The 21,505-nt window shown below is 38.1% G+C and overlaps 1 protein-coding gene across 9 annotated transcripts in view; it reads left to right on the forward strand.

Annotated features, from left to right (window-relative positions):
• mast4 (microtubule associated serine/threonine kinase family member 4) overlaps positions 1-21,505 on the forward strand; it is a 97,745-nt gene that overhangs the window by 15,630 nt on the left and 60,610 nt on the right. For 8 of the 9 annotated variants that reach the window (XM_023155194.3, XM_012918777.5, XM_012918776.5 and 5 more), the window contains 2 exons: positions 2,052-2,205; positions 8,150-8,277. In XM_023155194.3, the coding sequence (XP_023010962.2) occupies positions 2,052-2,205; positions 8,150-8,277 (282 nt within the window). Of the gene's footprint in view, positions 1-2,051; positions 2,206-8,149; positions 8,278-17,378; positions 17,478-21,505 lie in introns of those variants that run through there. The other variant, XM_004549919.6, reaches the window with a different exon arrangement.

Below are 21,505 nucleotides of genomic sequence, written 5' to 3' on the forward strand. Positions count from 1 at the left end.
GTAGTGCTACCGTACAGTTTGCATTAAAGAATGAGTTGTTGTTATACATAATCAAAGTAATAATGGAATTGAGGCATATCTAGATAACTTGTAGGCAGTACAGTGGAGCTATACCAATAGCAAGGATGTCCTGGTTTGAGTCCATGGTCTTCCTGCGCCTGCTGGACTTCTCTTCGGCTACTCTGACATCCTCCCACAATCCAGATACATGCTTGTTAGGTTAGCTGGTGATTCTAAACTGTCTGTAGTTGTGGGGTTGTCTGTCTCTCTGTGTTGGCTCTGTGATAGACTGGTAGCCTAACCAGGATCGACTTAATCAAGACCAAAAAAATGTGTAAGTGTAACTCAAATATTGAAGTACAGATGAAAAGTCTTTGTCACTGTGTTTGTTTAATACACTCAGCATTACATGTGCTTACATTGTATAGCAAATTCATTCTGTGAATACACACAGTACATTTAAGCCAGGGGTGTCCAGCTCCAGGCCTCAATGGCTGGTGGCCTGCAGGTTTTAGATGTGTCCTTGATCCAACACAGCTGATTTAAATGGCTCAATTTCCTCCTCAACATGTCTTAAGGTTCTCGAGAGGCCTGGTTACGAACTAATCATTTGATTCAGGTGTGTGGACGCAGGGTGATATCTGATTTAAGCCATCCTTTTCCATGTACTGAACTCTATGTGCCACCTTGGTATAAATGCAGTTGATGTGTGTGCTTATACACAGCTAAAAGTCTATGCATTCTCCACTATGCGGCGCGTGGTTTGCTGTTCATCATGTCTAGCAGTTCTACAACTCAGACTGATATGCACAGTGATATTTGCCCTCAGCACAAATACCATATTATGTTTTAACAGCGACCATTACTGTTGTAGAGCCTGGGCGTTTCAAAATCATGAGATCTTGATGGTACAGTCCTGTAAGGTCCTGTAAACTGTCCTGTTACTGTGTGCTTATTGTTAATAATGTGTTTTAGTACCAGTGGGTAACTTTATTGTTAAGTTTATGTATTTAGCATTTCAAAAGTACAGCTATTATTTGCTTATGCTTTTTCTTTCTTTTTACTATATAGCTGTTGCCTTAGACTTCTGTATTTACTGTGAGCTCATGTCACCCTACAGAGGGTTCGTTTTCATTGTCCTTCATAGATTTAGGATCATGAATCATCCCACAGAGAAGCAAAGGGCACTTCCTTCCACAGAGTGCTCTGAGCCTTGTATGTCTTTGTATTCTCAGGGAGGGCCTCTTCCTAGGTTTTATTTGTTCTGAGCTTCATACAAGTTATTATCTCCTGAGAATACAATGGACTTCTGTAATGTGTTGTGCTTGTATCATGAGGAGTGTTAGCAATGGGTTTGTCATATTTCTTGACATAAACAGTTGGGCATTTTTCTTTTAAACATTTCTCATGAATTATGAATAATGAAAGCACACTGAGTACTTAGGGCGTGCTTACATGACAGTCTTTCACATTCAGTATTCTTGAACTAAGAATGACATTTGGAATTAATCAGATGTTGCTACAAGCTTTTTGCTGAACGTTTCTGTTCTGGAAAACACTCTGGCAATTCCCTTTCAAAATTGTCTGAGAAGTCCAAGCCTGTCCTTGGGTTTGCCTGATGTATTTAGACTCTGCAGGTCTCCTTCAGCAAAGAGTCTTTAATGACCAGAAGTAAATTGACACACACACATTCATACAGGATGTGTGTGAGATGGATACTTGCCCTATACTCGATGGGGTAAGTATCTCGCCCGAGATACTATCCAAGCATCCAGAATGGGGCAGATGGGATCAAACTGCCAACCTTTTGATTAGTAGGTGACCTACTCTACCACGTGAGCTACAGCCACCTCAAGATAGAAAATTATTCTTAAAAAGCAACATACTATTACTGCATTACTGATTAAATGCTGAAAAATATTATACAAGCTAAATTCTTTTTTTCATTATATAAAAGTTTATTTTGGATTTTTGCACTTGTATTGCTTTGCCTCCAAGAAAGTTTGCTAAACTTAATTCTTCAATTCTTTGTGCCTTTGTTCTTTTCCTAGTTTGATAACATCCTCTACCCACCCTACACATACCTCAGGAAGTCCAGTAACCCAGAGCTGACACATGGGTTAAGTCCTGCACTCAAATTTAAACGACATCTCAGTGAGGATGGAAGAAACATTAGAAGGAGGAGCCTTGGAGGTGGACTCACAGGTAATGTTTTTTTTAAAGTTCTCACTAGTTTGATTTACACTGAAAGATTGACATCATCTATGAGCAAGTGCTGCCAGATCCTAGCAAAGATGAAAACGTCTTTGGTTCTGGAAAGTTTTCTCCTTTGGGGCTGCCTTTTTGGTTGTTCCTGTATTCCCATAATATTATGACTCATAGTCTGGGTACACAAATAATAAACATATGACATACACTCTTTAAAACCACTTAAGAGGAGAGTTTGTGTATTTTTGTTCAGCCTGATTTCCTTCACTGTAATTAAGTTTTCTCTGTGTAACCAAAACATTAATAAAAACTCCACATGAAGGATCCAGTAAGCAAACATAAAAGTCCCTCATCAAATCACTTAATAATTCCCAACTCAGTGAAATGTACCTTCATGTGTAATTTTCACCACTTCCCACGGCTTGAAAATGTATTCAGAGTGGTTGACCCCAGAGACAGAGGCAACACTTAATCATTCAAACATAGTTGGCTGAGCCATCATGAATAGGTCTTTAATCCAGAACATGTTTTCCCTCTTATCATTAGTGATTAGCAGCTATGGAGATGTTTTTGCTTTCAATTATTAGTGGCTTTATAGTACAGTGGAATTTAATTTATGGTGTTAAGAGCATTGAAAAGTGACTTTAAAATGTATTTCCAGAAGCTGCCTTGGTTAATAATCAGGATAATCCACAGATCCTACTGTGAACAATTTTCAGTGTTAGTGTGTGCCTGTGTGTTACTCTGAGAGAGCATTGCCCGAGGAATTCAACAAAAGTTTCACCCTTTTACAGGAAGAAATTTGAGAATGCATCAGTGATGCATCAGTGATGCATCAGTTGCTAAAGCCAAAACGATTACATCATCATCTGCAGACACCACAGATCCGTCTTAAATACCACCAAACTGGACACCTTGCGAAACTGTAAAACATAACAGCATCGTTATGGAATTATGCGCAGGCTATTTGCTGGCATTATGTGTGGTTTTACAGAACATTTTTTTCTCACAATGAACGGTGAGTTCAAAAATGTTTGGTATCATGTGGCATGTGGTTGGAAAAGGGTGAAGTCATACACTTTAGAGAAGCACTCGGGCCTTTTAACCATTTGAATACATGCAGAAATAGCTGTACTGGAATAGCTGTTGTACATTTAAACACAAGAAAGCTATTTGAAAAATATTTGGCATTAGAAGCAAAGTCTCCATCACTGCGGACCGGTGGCAGCAGATAGCTGCACCTCCCAGAGCCTGGTTCAGTGGTTTCTTTCTCCAGACATTTCTTCCTGTTAGAAGGGAGTTTTTCCTTCTCTCGTTCACCAAGTGTTTGGTCAGGGGCAGGGATAGCTCAGTAGGTAAAGTGGTCACCCCATGATCGGAAGGTCGGCGGTTCGAATCCACTTAACGGCTACCCTGAGGTACCCCTGAGCAAGGTACCGTCCCTACACACTGCTCCCCGGGCGCCTGCTTAGTGGGCTGCCCACTGCTTCACTGAGTGAATGGGTCAAATGCAGAGAAAAACAAGTAATTTCCCCATGGGGATCAATAAAGTATCCATTATTATTATTATTATTATTATTTCATTGTTTTCTCTTTATTATTGAAGGGTCTTTACCTTAAAATATAAAGCACCTTAAGGTGACTGTTGTTGTGTTATATACATACAATATAAATACAATACAAGTGTGAAATAAATAACCTTAATTCCTCACTCTGAGACCGACATTCATTATTTTATGTGAAGGACAATATCACGCTTGACTAGAACACTGCCATGGCCCATTTTCACCCATAGCAAATCTTTTAGTCAGGCTCAAATATTTAGTCAGTGCATACCCCTGTGGAAGTAAAATCATAGAAATGGCATACTGTCACTCTCAGAGAGAGCGCTATGGAAAATAAAATGCAACAAACAGCTTCAAGTTTCAGTATCTGTCTGGATATATCAGTGGGTGAACTGTTAGAGATGGAGACAGGTGTCAGATAAATGGAAAACCACTGTATGTTCTGTTATGCTCTGAGGGGCACTTTGCTCATATTTTGGATCTACTTGGAATTAAGAGTTGCTGCTAACAAGTACAAAGTCATTCTCAGTGAGTACCTTTATTCTATAATGTATCATCTGGGATTACAGTAGCTTTATCCAAATGGGATCAGGTGTCGCTCACTCATCAAGACACACAATGAATGTCTTCTAAAAGAATGGTGTTTCATCCTTACACTAGGCCAGTTTAAGTGGTGGCCAGCACCACTTTGTATTAATATGTTTTGTTTTGGGGTTTTTTGTGCTCACTGGCCTTGTTTGCTTCGATTCAGTAATTGGAAGCCCCTTGACTTTGAACAGCTTATTTTTTCCCTCGTGACGTATTTATGGAGACCCAGCTCGCTAATTGAAATGCTAACCTTTTAACATTCAGTAGAAAATTGTTTTCATCAGGTGCAGCTTTGAATAAAAGGATTAGCCTTTACTAATAGGGCTGTATAAAACATAAGGCTAAACAAACTGCACACAGCAAGTTCTCTTTTCCTGACTAGAACAAGATGAGTGTGATGTTTTGGTTTCTTACTCAAAATGTATTTTTCTTGGGTTTTGCTATAGATTATTTGTGCTTGCAGCCTGCAGAGTACTGACTGCTTTTGAAAAGTTGTTGAATACTGTGTGCTTCAGTGATGTATACACCAGAAATTTAGTATCAAAATGGAAAAGTTTTTGAAATCAGTGAGTCTTTAGGTTAACAGCACAACTGCAGACCCAACATGCCTGGGTCAGGGCAGTACTTGCAATCTTTACAGAAATCCATATCATACACTAGGTTTTAAGACTAGTATAGTCAAATCTTTGTGTTCATATAAAAGCTACGGTCAGCTTTGAATATACTTAATACAGAAGTGCTTGAGATATAAACAGGATGAGGAGTGTTTCTGTCCTGGTAATGTGAACATTGTGACTAAACAGTGTAGCTTAATCGCTTAAATTTAGACAAGTTGGACTAAATTGAATTTGAAGGTTAAACAGGTTACCTCTTTTACCCTTCAAGGTTCTGGAAGCATGCATGAACATAGCAATAAGTTAGCTTTAAACAGTGTGTTAAACTGAAGCAGTGTGTGTGTAGAGACTCTAATTTGTTTCAGTGTATTACACATGATGGTTCGAAGAGGTGTGGTTGAAAGATCTAGGAAATGACCTTTCAAATACCTGTTCAAAATCTAAATAAAACTGCCCCCCCCCCCCCCCCCCCCCCCCCCCCGACACCCCTGTTTCTGAAAGTGTTGACTAGTGTGTGACAGATTTCCTTTGTGCTGGGATGTGATGGGCTCTAGTGAGGAAAACTTTTGCTGGTAAGGAAGGAAGGACTTTAATTTTCCCTCCTCATCCTGTTTGGTCTCCCCTCTGTTCTCTTGGTTTTGAAGCAGTGATCACAGTGCAACTGTCAGGATTACAGCAGCACAATAGGCAGATATGAGCAGATAGTCTTATTTATTACAAAGCGGTTGTCTGACTAAAGCCTAAAACGGATATTCATAATTAGTCTGCTATGGAAAAGAAATGTGACAAAACAAAAAACAGCTTATTTTTCCCTTTAATTTTCTGTAGAACCTTGAGAAGAAAGATGAGACTACTGCACCAGTACTATCTTTATTGCCCAACAACAATAAAAGCTGACATTTCACTGTGTCTACTTTAAAGGTTATTTAAGGGTCAGGTCTGCTGATTTACTCCCACATGGGAGTGAAATCAACAACTGGGTTTCAGAGAACAACAGTTATATAATGAACCACAGTGGTTAGAAAAATATTGAAAAGTAAAATAATATGTTGTCATGAACATAACAGAAATGTCTACTGTATGTAACTGATCTAATTAATTCTGTAAATGTTCCAAATTTCTGAACATTGCATTGCACGCTTGTAACGGGAGAGTAATGCCATAATGCAATTACTGCCTGTCCTAGATTATACAGTGGTCCACTTCTGATACATCAGATTGCATAATCATAATTGTATTGCATTACTCACCAGCATGCAATTAAGATAAAACATTTGAGAGAAATGTCACAGACACAATGTTACACGTACCTGGTTATAGGGCAGGTAATTGCTACTCGCATGTATACATCTGGTGTTGTGCCCAGCAACAGCTATAGCTGTAGTTGGGCACAACAGAGACATTTAACTAGTGAGGGTATTAAAGCTGAGACTAAAAATAATAGAATCCATGTACTATTATGATGATAGATTTTTATGTTTTTGCTTAAAATAAGATTGCTTTAATCATTTTGATAATCATCATCAGTAGCGCTCATAAAGCTCATTTAGAAAAGTGTTTGATCTCAACAGAAAAGCAAATTTGTTGAATTTATGTAATTAACATGAAATTAATTGGGAATGTTGAATAAGACTGAGTTATTAATGGCACCGTAGCTCATTAATTTAAATGGAAAATCTTTAGAGGCCTTTTCAGCTCCTCTTACACTCGTTGTTTTATCTAATGTCAACATGTGTTTTTCTTTCCAGAAAACAGGAACAGTGTTACGTGACTCAGAGCTTTTTAGCAGGAGTGTAGGTTTTCAAACTGAAAATGAAATTAAAATGTCTTCTGGACATAGATGCATCTTAAATAGCATTATTGTTTGAATTCAGATTTTGCTGTTAGCAATGCAGTGAATTGACAAACTTCCCTTTTTAGCTTATCTTGAGCAAAACATACCTGATAAATGGAGGCCTGCCTTAGGCTAAATGTTTTTGACATACCTCCTCCCTTTCTGTTTTGTGCTCAGCCTTCTTATCTTGCCTTCCTTCTCACTGTTCTTCTGTTTATTCTGTAAACTGAACATTACACTTTTGGATACAAACGAGACATTTTTTTTCAAATTCATGAAAATCCAGTTTCACAGTGAAGTCCACTAATTTAAATGGTGAGCCTCTGAATTAGCCTTCATCTTTGCCCTGCCTTTGTGTGCTGAAGATTTATGATAGAAGATGGGAGATAAAAGTGGGTGAGAGGTAAAAGTAGAATTGGTGCCATCTAGCTGCCATATTCAGCTTTGCAAAGAATATTGTTGTAGAGGAGTGCTGTTATTTTTAAAACTTATAGGGCAACCCATTTGTTTACTTTTAGTAAACTGTGGTGGCACTGTTAGTTAGTTTCCCCCCCCCCCCCCTTCTTAATCTAAATCCTCGACATCCCGCCTGGCTGTTGGAAATTCAGCTCAGCATGTTCAACAAGAGCAGAAAGATTTTCTTGTCTTTCCTGTTACTCGACATTTGACCTGTAGTCTCCCTGTTTTCTTCCTGTGGTCATGGATTATCAGGCTGTGTAAAGGATTCTGGCTTTAGATTTAGACACAATTGTATAAATTTATTATTATTATTTTTTTAAACCAGTCCCTGTTAAGAAGTTTTGTGCTTACCTGGTTGAGCAGAAGCCTCTTTAGGCTCCGTGTGTGTCACTCCTGTCCGACTCTCACCCTGCTTTCCAGTCCACTCTGTAACTATTCTGTGCATTAAATGCCAAATGTTATTCTTACAAAAAGTTATGAGAGTAAATTATTAATTAAAAACAAATGAGTGCATAATAACGGTCAAAAGGTTGCTTTGAGGGCCTGTAACTCAGAATACTGATAGTATGAGTGATTAGGAAATGCTTGTGAATGAGCTGGTGTAGTTGGACCTCGTTTAACCGTTTCACCTGTGTTGGGTTGTTTTACTTAAAACTGAGGTAAAAATCTGAGATGAAAGATAAAAAGATGCTTCAAGTTTTGTCTTCTAATTTTTTTTGAAATTATATCAAACAACATTGAATCTTAGCAAGATGGGCGCTTTTACATTGTTGTCCAAACTTATCAAACTAGTCATTTATTTTCTGTAGTTCTCAAATATAATTAATTCAAATTTTCACTGTGCTTGTGTTCAGTGTTTTCTCTCCTGTTTTGTTTTGCAGGCAAATATCTTCTGCTACCCACTAACCTTCAGCAGACAGCTGGCCAGGCATCATCTGAGACGTCTAACCTGGTTCGAATGCGTTCCCTGAACCTTGGAAAGTCAGACCCCTCCCTCACCTCCAGCCTGGTGAGTAATTCATTATGTCAGCCACTGTGAAATCTGTTACCCTGATTCAGGCAGACACAAAAGCCGTTGTTTTGTAAATTTCACTAAACCAGTTGTTCCATAATATTGGACCCCCCGCCCCTCGCATATAAGCACTGCATAGAAGACACTCTGCATATAAGTAGTGTCTGAATAACAGTTAAATATATTAGATACAGTAAGAGGGTTTTTCTTATATTTTCCTCCTGCAGGCAGTCAGAAATAAACATGGTAGCACATATGTCATTAAATGTTCCCGTCAGCCAAACCTTCCCTAAATCCTACTAAAATTTAAAGTATGTTTTAACAAAAACTTTGAAATGACAAAATTATAAATCCAATCAATCCAAAATCAAATTAATCGCAAATAATTGAACATCTTTCTTCTTAATACATAAAGCTAGCTTGCTATTTGTTTTTGCAAGTGTATAATACTTCAAAAAATAAAACAACAGCAAAAACCAAAAAAGGTATAATTAGTTGCTTACTAGTGTGAGCCAATATCAAGATTTTCAGGTAAGTGTACCTCCTGCTGTCAGTGACTGAGACTAACAGTTTTTTCATGGGTTTTATTTTTAGTTTCATGTATTTCCACTAACTTGTGGTCCAGCGAATGACCTGTATGTTTTTCTTAATGACTGTATCCTGTCACTACTGACAGATAATGAAACGCCTAACTGCGTTGTTTGTTCTGTAAATGTTTCTATTTCTGTTTATAAACCGGTTTACATTTCTGCATTTTCTGTTGATACAGTATATGACGGACTGCACATCAGCAACATCAGTATTCATATTGATCAGAGATATCGTACCAGATGCACGAAGGCAATTTTAAACTGGTGCATATCTGTGTAGTTTAAAGTCTAAACATTAAAAAAAGGGGATGATGTTGATTGAGGTCCAGGTGCATCAGTGCTTTGACATAAATTGCGTCATGAAGACAGACCTGACCTTCACTGTGCTCCCGCTCGGTTCTTTCAGATGACACTGATAGATACTCTGATGCCGTATTGTGATCTTATTATCTCAGGACCAAGATGCAATCAAAGGAAGAGGGTAATCTAATGCTGTTAACCTATGAGTCATTTCTGTGTGTGCTTGCAATCGGTTACAGAAAAGGTTAATGTAATAAAAAAAAAGTAAGGTGTATGTTTGTATGCACAGGTGTGTCTCTGCTTACTTACCGTGAAAGCACATTTTTGCTAACTGATGCTCAGTGATCACAGTGTGTTCACCCTAAAACAGGCACTTGAGGGTGTCTGTTTTTCAAACGACTCATTATTTCATGTTGACAGTGTTTACATTAATAACAGTGCTGCAGTCAAACTGATGGACTATTTTGTCAAATAGACATATGTTATGTAGTTTGATAAACAATTTTTTTTTTTAAATATTCTGCTGTTTTTAATCTTAACAAATTTTGTCTTGGTACAAGTCAGGTATTAAAATAGCCGGCCTGCTTCCTTACACTTGGGGGCGCTAGTGTGTTTTCACTATGTGGAACTTAAATACATGTGCCCTTGTGCTTGTAAAAGCTTCACATTTTCCTTTTGGTTATTGTGCTCTGTACATGATTTGCTGTAACTTAATTCTCGTGTGAAGATGTCCTTCAGCTAATGTGTTCAATCAGTTTGACATCTGTGACTTTTATGTTATGTGTTATTGTAACACAGCCCTTGTACACATTGAGCATTAGGTCAAATACTTGGTTAAACTATCATTGACAAAAATCTTTCTGTCTCGGCAGATTTGTATTAGGCTACTAAGACACAGTGCCACATTTATCAGGTTCTGTTTATCCAGTGTGTTAACATAAAAGTGCATTTGTGTCATTGTGAGCCCAGATGGAGTCAAAAGGCAATTTTGTGCACTCATAGCACAGTCTATAAGGCCATGAGGTCCTAAGAGGCTAACGTACAATATTTTCAAGCGATAGTTTTGTGTGGTTTTTTTTTTTTTTTTTTTTTTTTGAATGTTATTTGTAGGATCTCCCAGGACATGTTTAAGGTCAGTGAAAGGTTGTGGCCTTGGTTCAACCTCTGAAAATTATTCGAGTGTAACCAAACGTCTTTTGTTCCTTTAGCTTGATGAAATGTGGTGCCTCCCATACAAATGTAATATGGGAAGAACAATGTTAAGTGGTTGAGTGTTGAGTCCCGTGATCGAGCTGTGACAGACTTTCATAATGTGTTTCAAAAAGCTGCTGCTGTATAGTGCTGTTTATATTTGTAACTTGAAAATGACACTGGACAAGTATTGTAAATTATTTAGCACTCATGAAAATTAATGTGCATCATTTGTTGTTAATGACTTTACAAAAAATGTATCGCCCTTTTTCAACTGCAAATTATGTTTTTAAAGTCAAACTGTCAATACTGCTTTTATCAAATGAGATAAACTATTTAAATTTTCTTAGCTTAGCTCTCCTTTTAAAGATAGAAGAATTTAATGTTCCAGTGCTTTATGGTTTTATTAACATTATCTCAGGATAGTGACGCATGAGATGAGCCCTCTTGTTTGTAGTATTTTAATTTATTTAATAAAATATTGATAATGATTATCACCATGCAAAATATTACGATATTATGCTATATTGATTTTTTCCTCTATCCCCTTATATTTACTGGTTAAAACATAGAATTTTAAGTTCAGACAAATGTCTTAAAATCTGTCTAACAAAGACTTGATTATTCTTAAACGTGTACGTCTTTACAACTCCATCTTCTTTTTGTATGTACACAACGTATGGCCAGGTGTTATCGTTGTTCCTTTAGGAACAAAGATTGTGCCATTCTCTTCTGCTGATTCTTATTCTTAACACTGTTTGCATGACTCTGGTGACTCAGTGCTTAACGGCAGGAGAAAATGAAATACTGGTGACCGCTGCCCGGATACGGTGTTGTGTGGACACAAGCTGAATGGCTGATGTGTGCTGAATGGCTATATCTTAACAGTATCTTTTGAAGTCGGCTGCACTGACACCTCAGGGGTTCATCTACAGCCACTGTATTAGCCTGCCTTCAGAATGAGCTTAGAAAACATGTTGAATTGGCTGACCTTGAGAGAGGAGCAAAATGGATGAATATCTTAGCTTCTTGTCGATCATGCTCTTTCTTGGTTTTCTTCTTACAGTTTTAATTGATTAAATTTTGGTAATTTCACACTTTTTTGTAAATGAATATTTCCCTGCTTTGGAGGATAACTTTGCCTGAATACCGTTTTAGGGTAAAAACTCTTAAACAGTTTACTTAAACATGAAACGATTATTCCTGTCACTTAGACCTTGCAGGCAGAATGACATTTGTCATAGTCATGGTTATGATCGGGAAGCCCTCCAGTCCTCGGCTATAATCACAATGAATGAATGGAGGCCTGCCAGAATACAAACTCTGTTATAGTCTGTCATTGTGGTCAGTTGTAACCCTGGTTAGATTTGGCAGATGCATTCTTGTCTGAACAGACTTGCTGCCAGAATTGGATGCTTTCTTGTTAGTTTAAAATGGTCCTCTGCCAACTGTAGGTGGTTTTCCATGACTACCACAAAGGTAGTTTTCATTACTTTGTACTCTGGCAGGGGTTTTGTATAAATATGTTTATCAGGAAATGGCATTAAAACTGTACAAGATACAGTTAACATATCACTAAAGACATAATTCTACAATGCCTGTGGTTAGACAGCTCATTGGTTTCTTTTCTGGATCTTCATTGGATAATTTCCTTTTTGCAGACATTTCCAATGTGCAGAGGATTCATCCAATGACAGTCTAGGGACTTTGTTCATCTTCTGACTTTTGCTCTGCCGGCATCAATGGGTTGATATTGTTTAGTGGTTTGAGTCAAATGTCTGCTTGATGGATTTCCATTTTGGTAAGTTTGACTTGTATTTAGTGTAATCAAACCCCATACGAACAGGAGCTAGCACCTCATCTGAAATTGTTTACAAAGAATACAGTACAAACGTGAAAGAATACCCAAGCAAATGCAAATATACAAACATACTAAACTAAGATATTATTTAACTTGCCAAGAATCAGCATGTTATTTCTTGCTCACATTAGAAGTTAGCTAAAGGCAGGCTCCATGTTAATACTCCTATCCTATACTTAGGTTTTGTTTTTTTTTTTGTTTTTTTTACTTCGTCTCCATCTATTTGTTTTCTATCTGTGCAAAAAAGCACCTTCTTTGCACAGATGACCTCAAGATCTCACAGCAATGTTTTACCCCTTTACCTCACTGGATTGCTGTTATTGGTCTTTGCCTTTTCTGTCCATCATGGTTTTCCATCATTCCCCTGAGTGTGCATGGTTTTTTGAGTAGCGTGGCCCATCTCTCTTGACTGTGATGCTCTTTGGCAGAAAATCAATACCTCACGTCTGGTGTGATATGGAGATAAGACTGTCATAATCCTGATGTTGTGCCTTTGTGGACTCTCGTCAGTCACTGATGTCCTTTACTGATATCATTGTAGTTGGAGTAGTTTGTGTTTGCAAAGGAAGGAAATGCAGTTTATGTCAAGGCACACAAGGAAGAGTTGTGCCATAAATAGAAAATTACAGATGTTATTGTCCATTGTAAACCAGATGCTGAGATGTTCGTACTTCCTTTTTTTGAGGACATTGAGCGACGTATTGCTTTCTCTACCTTTCTACCCAAACCATCACAGCTGGTATGTGCGGTGATGGTTTGGGTTACCACAACTCTCTTACTGACCAAAATCGACACTAAACCTGAATATAAATAACCAACCAACCGCCCAAATTAAGCTAAGGGAGAACCCAGCTACCCTTCGAAGGAAAACGGATTTCCACAGCTTATATCTGCGACCTCATTCTTTTGGTCACTACCCAGAGTTCATGACCATAGGTGAGAGTAGGAACGTAGATTGACCTTTAAACCGTTAAATTTCATCTTATGAAGGGATTTGTATTTGTATTTACATGGTCACTCAGTATTGTCCAAATTAAATAAAATAGAGAGGAATTGAGTGGCTTCTGCTTCTTGTTGGTCACCTTTTCCCCTTGTTTTAAAGGTTTAAGGCTTACTTAATTCATTCACAGGTTGTCAGTTTTGGGCCTTAGTATGGCTGACACTGATTTGTATGGAGGGAATATACTCTTTCTAGTCTTACTGCTTTCTTCACATGCCATGTCCCTCCTCTGCCTGCCTTATATCTGCAGGTTACCTATTGGTCTGATAAGCCCAGGCAGAGCAGAGGCTGTGGGTCACTCAATCAGCACTCTCAGTGCCAGCTCTCCCTTTTTTCTCCAAAGGTAGTGAAAACAACCTCAGCTGTCCACCTGCCAGGAGGAAATGAGTCACAGACAACCCCTGGACTTTTCCCAGAGGCTTTTCTGTAGCCCTGCTCTGAGGCCATTGGCTCAAACTGTCTGCCTCAAAACCTCAAAACCCCTAAACCCATGTCAAAGCAGCTTTACTTCGTCTGATTTTATTTTCTGAAAGCTGTCCACAATGGGCTTTTTGATTTCTATTTATTTTAGAATTTTATAAGTGACAATTTAGGCATTTATATTCGCATCTATACTGTGTCAATGACACAGTGTAATAAGTAGATAATAGAAATGTTCTTTTTGAGAAACGGTTTCACATAATGTTTAGATTGGTGTCTTCAGAGTTTTTATATAACTATAAACTATAACTGTACATGTGTACTTTAAACCAGTATTTGGCATTTTCCTTTCCATAATTTGAATTTGCAATTGAAGTCCTTGGACAGGACCTATGAAAATCAGAATTATTGCCTGATGTTATTTGTCTGATCTCTTCACTTTCTTCTTCTTGTGCACCTCTGGGCCACTTCCACTTTTGTTCTCATCTTTTGAAATTGCTTCTAAGAACACTTAGTGCATTTCTTGGACTCTTCTTCTTGAGAGAGAGAGAGAAAGAGAGACTGAATTTCTCAACTTGGTCAAATCAACTCTTTTATTTCAGTGTCATTGTGTGCAAGAGAATAAACAATGGCATGCAACAAGTCTTTGGTTTGTTTTCATAGAATGTTCAGGGCGTTACAGTAGAATTCTAGGTAGAATGAGCATGCTCCTGGATGAAGTTGTGATCTGATGTGCTGAATTTGGGCTCAAGCTATGGACTCTTCCCTTGAAAACTCTAAAGAAGAGAAAAAAGGGCTCACAGAGGGAACTGAAAAAAGCAGAAGCACAAAAAGTGGTGCAGAGGTGCACAAGACAGCTGTCACAGCTGGAGAAGGTGCAAGGGAATTTCAGACAGGTGACCCATTATGTCAACTTTTACATGAGATTACCTTTAAAACTAAGAGTTGCTTTTGAGAGCAGCGTTTAGAGACAACGTGGTTGTCTTTTAATGGAACATTATTGGCCACTTAATTCTGGTGTACTATGTAATACTTGTTGCTTGGACAGAAAAATATGCTAAGCAACAAGTTTAACATCCAGTATGATGGAAAGCAGTGTAAATGTGCTTGTGAAGATAAATTAAAGATGAGAGTTGCTCCTTGTATTTATCAAAATTAGGGCTGGGCTATATCATACCGTTCACGGTAATACCGGTGTAATGTTGGGCAACGATAAGAAAATGAAATATCGCGATAGAATATGGGTAAAACGCGCGTGCGCAGTGCCTTTGTTTACATATGCACATGGTGGTGACGCAGAATGAGAAGAGGGAAAGCGGATTGTTGAATGAAACGGATGAACCAGAATTGGTTTGTAAAAATGCTGCAGCTTCAGTGGTGTGGAACTGGTTTGGCTTTCATCCCTCAGATATACAACAAAGCTATATTTTTGGTAGCGCATGCTAGCGGGCCGTCGTTATTACCATTTTTTTGGAAAATACGGCACACTTAAAATCAATGCTTTGATTTTTCTGAAAATCTACAGTGTGCCTAAAACCCCGTGTGCCTTATGTATGAATTCTGGTTGTGTTTACTGACCTCGAAGCGATCTTATGTACACAGCGCTCGAAAATCTGTCGCACCGCTTGATGGGTTGTCGGAGCATTACGGCTATCGTAGGCAGGAGCCTGGCGGAGTCATACGTACTGTGCTTCAACATAATATTGTGTGTGTATAACCTCTTTAAGTTTTGTGGATATTCTACATGGTTATGCTGAGGATATGTTGGCCGGTTTCCACTGGAAATGCCTTTTGGGTAAACTGTCAGCAAGGAATTTGCATTTGCACTGTTAAGTTTTTATATAACTTTAATGCACTTAAAAAAGCTGCTTGTGTAAGTGAAAATATATCGATTTTTTGGGGGTTTTTTTGCACTAATAAAGTTGTGGAGTTGTAAAGTATTTTCTCTAGTGTCAATTATATTGTCAGTTATATTGTTATCGCAAATTTTCGAATGTATATCGTGATAAATATTTTTAGTCATATCGCCCTGCTCTAATCAAAATATTTGCTAATTGTCTGTCAGGTGTTGTCATTGGGTGTTGCTTAATTGTTTTGACATTCATAGCTGCTGAGGTTGTTTCAGTGGCTGTGTACGATAGAAAAATCTGGGCTTTGTGCACTAAATAAGACAAATGACCCCTCCCTTGTGTTTCTGCTGCCCTTCATCTTCATTGTGAGCCCAATGTGGAATTTTCTTAATTGTTCCTTCAAGCAGTCACAGACTGAGCAGCGGCTTGAGACATAACAGGATTCTTTAATTCCCGCAGGTAATCTGGAGGCCATTGTTCAAGCTGAAAAAGTTGACTACTGTAATCCTTGTCCTCTGAGCTATTATGGGGTTTATTCAAAAACAACCTGATTACCCGAGCACAGACCTGGACTTTTTGGTCTCTTCCTTATCAGCACAGTAATACAAATGACTGCTGCCCCCCAGCCCCTGCACCAGTTCATCAGCTTTCTGTTGTACAGGTTTCAAGATGAGAAAAAGTTGATGTAGTGGTCACCTGTGCGACAATCCCTTGCACCTTCTCCACCAGCTGTGGTAGCCATCATTCCAGGCGTTAGTCTCTAAGATGAATCTTTTGAGCTTGGCTGGAGATGAGGAGAATGGAAGGGGCCCACTTAATATTCACAGAGCAGTACCACAGTGAATGGAAATGAGTGAGAGAGGGTGATAAAGAGGAGGGGGGCCACGAAAAACACAGACTGAAACAGAATGCAAAATTGCAAGATCAAATTGGCAGCGTGGTACATGGAAACAACTTATTTTACAAATGCTAATAATTCAGGATGGCGTGGAGACATGGAGTTAGTGAGTGTGAAGATCTGTGATCACTTACCGACTGCCTCAAAACTCATTTCTTTGGAGCTGTACCAGTGCATGAAATTGCTGGAAATTGACACTGGATATATGTAGCAGGTTGTGCTGGCTGATTTCTGTATTGGGTTCTTTAGAATGAAGAATGCATTGCATGCGTGCGAATTGGCTTGCATTTTTGCATTTGTAACATTTTCACATCTAGTTTAAAATGGTGTAGTGCAGCAACAGTATACTTTACAATGAGGCTGGTTGTAATTTTCCCTTTTTTTTTTTCTTTTTTTTTCCCCCCTCTCTTTCCCCTCCCTTGATGCATTGCTTTTCTGTAGCCCTCTCCTTTTCTTTCACACCAGCTGCAGTGTCAGCTATCATGTTTGTTTTTTGGTCAATGGCCTAACCTTCAGGTGAGTAATCACTGACTGCAATAAGACCAGTGAGGACAGTTAGTCCTACATACTGCAGCCAGGATGCCAGATTCATTGTTGAGTTTGGAGCAGAACAATGCTGGAAAGGATATCCTCTCATTTTCATGGTCATCTAGGGTGCCCAAAAAGCATGGCTGCTCAGAGAAATGAGTCTTGGGGCTCCCATATGCCCCCGGCACCCACCATACCTCCCATTCACTCCCATCAGTCGCTACGTTAAATTAGAACTGCCCATCTTCTCTCTGACTCTCCCCTCACGCTCTCTCTCCCTCTCTTTCTTTCTCTCCCATTTTCTTGCTCTGTCTCTCTCCTTCACTCCTGAAGTTGGAGAGCTGAGGAACAAGGGGAGGTGTCAGCTGACTGCCCCCCTCCAATCAGATAAGTTCTGATGGAAGTGTTTAGCAGCTGCTAAGATCAGATTTAGCCTGAGGGAGGGAGGGTGCAGGGAGGCGAGTCAGTGCAGCATGGCTGTGCACCGGTAAGGAGGTATGATAAGTCGGGGCTCTGTACCATGGACGAGCCCAGCATTCTGAGGAGACGGGGGCTACAGGTAGGAAAGCAAATCAAGCTATGCCTACATGTGCTGCTGTGTCTGTTGGGACTTTTTCCCTGGATCTGCATGTTGTTTGTGAGGCTTCTGCATTGGTTGCTCTTTTAACAGAGCACATTCAGGACTTTGAGACCTTTCTGCTTTAACACTTGGCATATTGATGCATGCTTGTGTGTGAGAGAATCTCTTGGCAGGACTGTCTGCACATAATTCACCATAGCAGTTGGTAATCCTTGTGTCTTTTTTTCTCTGTAAAGATTTGTAAATAATGGTTCACGGCTGTGTTTTCATCCAAGCTGTGTTACTTCTTAAACAACAAATCAATTCATTTTCACATTTTATTTGTGTTAGCTGTTTGAAAGGGGAAACAAGAGCTACATGTACTTGGTGAAAGATTGATTACTGTATGTTTTGAGAGGGGGTTTCTTGTGGATTATTGCATTGCAATTGCACACACCTGCTGCTATAGCTATATATATATATATATATATATATATATATATATATATATATATATATATATATATATATATATATATTTATATTTTTTTTTTAGTATTTATTTTAGCACTATATATAATATTACTATTTATTACTTTATTGTTAGGGCTGTTTTTGTTGTGCATCTGCACCTTATTGTTGTCAATGTCTACGCATGGGACAGTGTGAAACGTAATTTCAATTCCTTTGTATGGCAAGTACATTTGAAGAAATTGACAAATAAAAGTATTCTATTCTATTCTATTATTGACTTTCTATGATAATCGAGCTCATATTGAGGCTTTTTCCTTGTTGTCAGAAATCATGATTGAGGTGTGAGCAGAGATCAGGACAATAGTCAAAACAAATGATGTATTTTAGTAAATTATGTTTGCCAACACTGCAATACCATAAGATAAAAATGAAAAAGTAAAGACATAGGGGATGCATGTGTGTTTTATAGCATATGTCATATCATTTTTAATCAAAGACCTTTTAAGCTTTGTTCATTTTCTTCCACCAACCCCACAAACACTGCAGCAGCTGCTATATTTTTTATCTTTAATTAGGCTTAATTTATAATTTTGCTTACTGTAGCTAGAGTCAGGTACAGAGTAATTGGGAAACATTAAAAAAGAAAACTGCTTTTTTAAAACTTGTACATGTGTTTTGATTTACAAACTCTGTGTAATCCATGGTAATTATGCTGTTCCGTGGCTGATGAATTTAACCAGTAAAACTGCTTTCATAATGTGACATAAAAAAAACATACTGAGAATATTTTGCAATTTTTCCTCCTTAAAAAATTTAATTTATTTAGCTTTTGAGGAAGCCTTAAGAAAGAATCTCTAAGATTTGACTTTGACACCAATTTTGTGAGTATAAATGTGTTGCTCAGTGATTATGGATCTTTTTGAAAGTTAGACAGCAGAAATACTGATGTTTAATTTAAACGAAAAAATTTTCAAGGTCTTAATGAGTTTCTGTGGAGAAACCAATAATACTTTGTTTAATTTTTCAAAAAGCTTCCCAACAGTAATTTTGTGCACAGTTGCCCTAATCTCTCTGTTCCTTTGTGGCAAACCCCTACCACCTCCCCCCTTCTTCCACACAAGCCTTCTTTATGTTCCCTCACATGCACCAGCTACACCAAACACAGTGGACTGTGGGTTAGGCTGCGGTGGCACTCTAACTTTCACATTCAAAAGGAAACACGGAAGTTTGTCCGCGCTGCAGTTTCCCCATTCATTCCCAGACAAGGAAGGGATGACATCATTCCTTGATTGTTGAGTGTAAAAACAGGACTTCAGAGGTTCAGAGTTGGCCAGATCTTGCTAATTCTGTTTTCAGTAGTTTGAATTTATTAAAAATGTAATTTTAAAAAATTAATAATTCTGAATTTAATGATTCTTTTTATTTTACACAGCATGTTTCTGGCCCCACACACACCAAAGGACACACAGTGGACCTTGTTTTTACCTTCGGATTAACCATTGATTGTTCCGAGGACACTTTTATTTCGGACCATTGTTGTATTCTTTTTAACTCGTCTTTCCATCTGTCTCTCTTCTGTTTAGCTGACATGTGATTAGCTCTCGCACCTTAAATTCCTCTACTGCTGCTAAATTTTCTGATGTTTTTAATTTAGTTTTACTTTCCTATAACAGTTAGATTTATTAACAAATCTTTTTAATAATCATTGTCTTTCTATCTTAGATAATTTTTGTTCTGTGAAAACCAGACTAGCTTGTGTCTCAGTTGTCCCCCAGGATAAATGACAGCATTCGCCGTTTAAAGCGTTCCAGCCGTAAAGTTGAGCGTTTGTGGAGGAAAACTTGTTTAAATGTTCATCTCCTTCATTTAAAGGACTTTTAGTTTCTCTTTAGTTTCTTTTTCAGTTCGAGATGTGAGGGCTGCCTATTTCTCAGACCTAGTCTCAAAGAGCAGAGGTAACCGTGCTCTTTGAGAAGGTACTATTTGTCCAGTATCCCTTTTAAATGTAGACCTTAAAATAATCTGCAAAGCTCAATCTCAAAGAGATTAGAGAAAATAATCCCCCTCTTAATTCATCCTGAACAAACTGGTTTCATAAAAGGTAGGCACTCATCAACAAATACAGATTACTTAATTTGATAGACTACTCATACAGTAAAAACCTTAAAACTACAATATTTTCTTTAGATGCAGAAAAAGCATTTGACAGAGTTAACTGGAAATTTCTATTTGCAACTTTACACAAATTTGGTTTTGGATCCTCTTTCATTAACTGGTTAAAAATATTATACAATTCCCCAACAGCTTCTGTCAAAACAAATGACCAGACATCCTCCAGCTTCTGTCTCCTGAGGGGCACCAGGCAGGGATGCCCACTCTGCCCTTCATTCTTTGCAATTTTTATTGAACCACTAGCAGCAGCAATTAGACAGAATTCAGTAATTAAGGGCATAAAATGCAAGAACGTGGAACATAAAATCAGCCTTTATGCGGATGATGTGTTACTCTTTCTCCAAAACTCACAAACCAATATCTCTGGGGTGATTGAATTGATAAACTCTTTTGCAAGAATATCACATTACTCAATTAACTGGTCAAAATCTACAGTCCTACCGATTAATTGCTCCCTCCATAATTCCTCTTCTACACCACTGCAATCGGGAAATATAAAATATTTAGGTATTAATGTTTCTCCCAAGCTTGCAGATCTAACTAAATTAAACCATATCCCACTTTTAAAGAAGGTAGAAGATGATCTGGCTAGATGGAAATGTCTACCCATATCACTCATGGGAAGGGTTGCCGCTATAAAAATGATGGTCTTACCAAAAATAAATTATTTATTCTCAATGATCCCAACTAAACCGCCACAAGATTGGTTCGGATCTCTAGATTCATTCATGTCCAAATTCCTTTGGAAAAATAAACCCCCACGTATAAGCTTAAAAACACTACAAAAGACCAAGGATAGAGGAGGATTAGAACTACCTAACTTTCAGCACTACTTCTTAGCCAACAGGCTTCAGTTTATCTCAGGATGGCTAAAACATACCCTCTTAGATGAACCTTGGCTAGATGTAGAACAAGCACTTTGCAATAATCTAGAGATCTCAGACCTACCATTTATCAGCTCAAACATCCAACGACATGAATGCTTTAAAAGCATCAACATCAGTTCTTCTCTGACAGCATGGTGGGAGTTTCTAAAATTGACGGAGTCTTTATTAATCCCATGCAAACGTACACCTATCTGGAACAATAATAATAATAAAAAAGAGATTTAAACCGGGTCAAGTTGAACTACAAACACTACAAACAAGTGTGGTTCAATTTCTTACTCTTAAAACCCCAAAATTACTTTCTAAAATATACAGAATGCTTTCTAAGACAGATGAATCAATATCGCTTCCTATTGCAAAATGGGAAGCGAATTTATCAGTTAACTTAGACCTAAACGTCTGGTCTCAGATTTGCTTAAAAACCTTTCATTTAATTAGAAATCCCAGTCCTTAATTAATTCAATATAAAATACTACATAGAGTGCACTATACAGG

This window comes from Maylandia zebra, linkage group LG7, assembly GCF_041146795.1.
Source record: "Maylandia zebra isolate NMK-2024a linkage group LG7, Mzebra_GT3a, whole genome shotgun sequence".
Classification (NCBI taxonomy): Eukaryota; Metazoa; Chordata; class Actinopteri; order Cichliformes; family Cichlidae; genus Maylandia; species Maylandia zebra.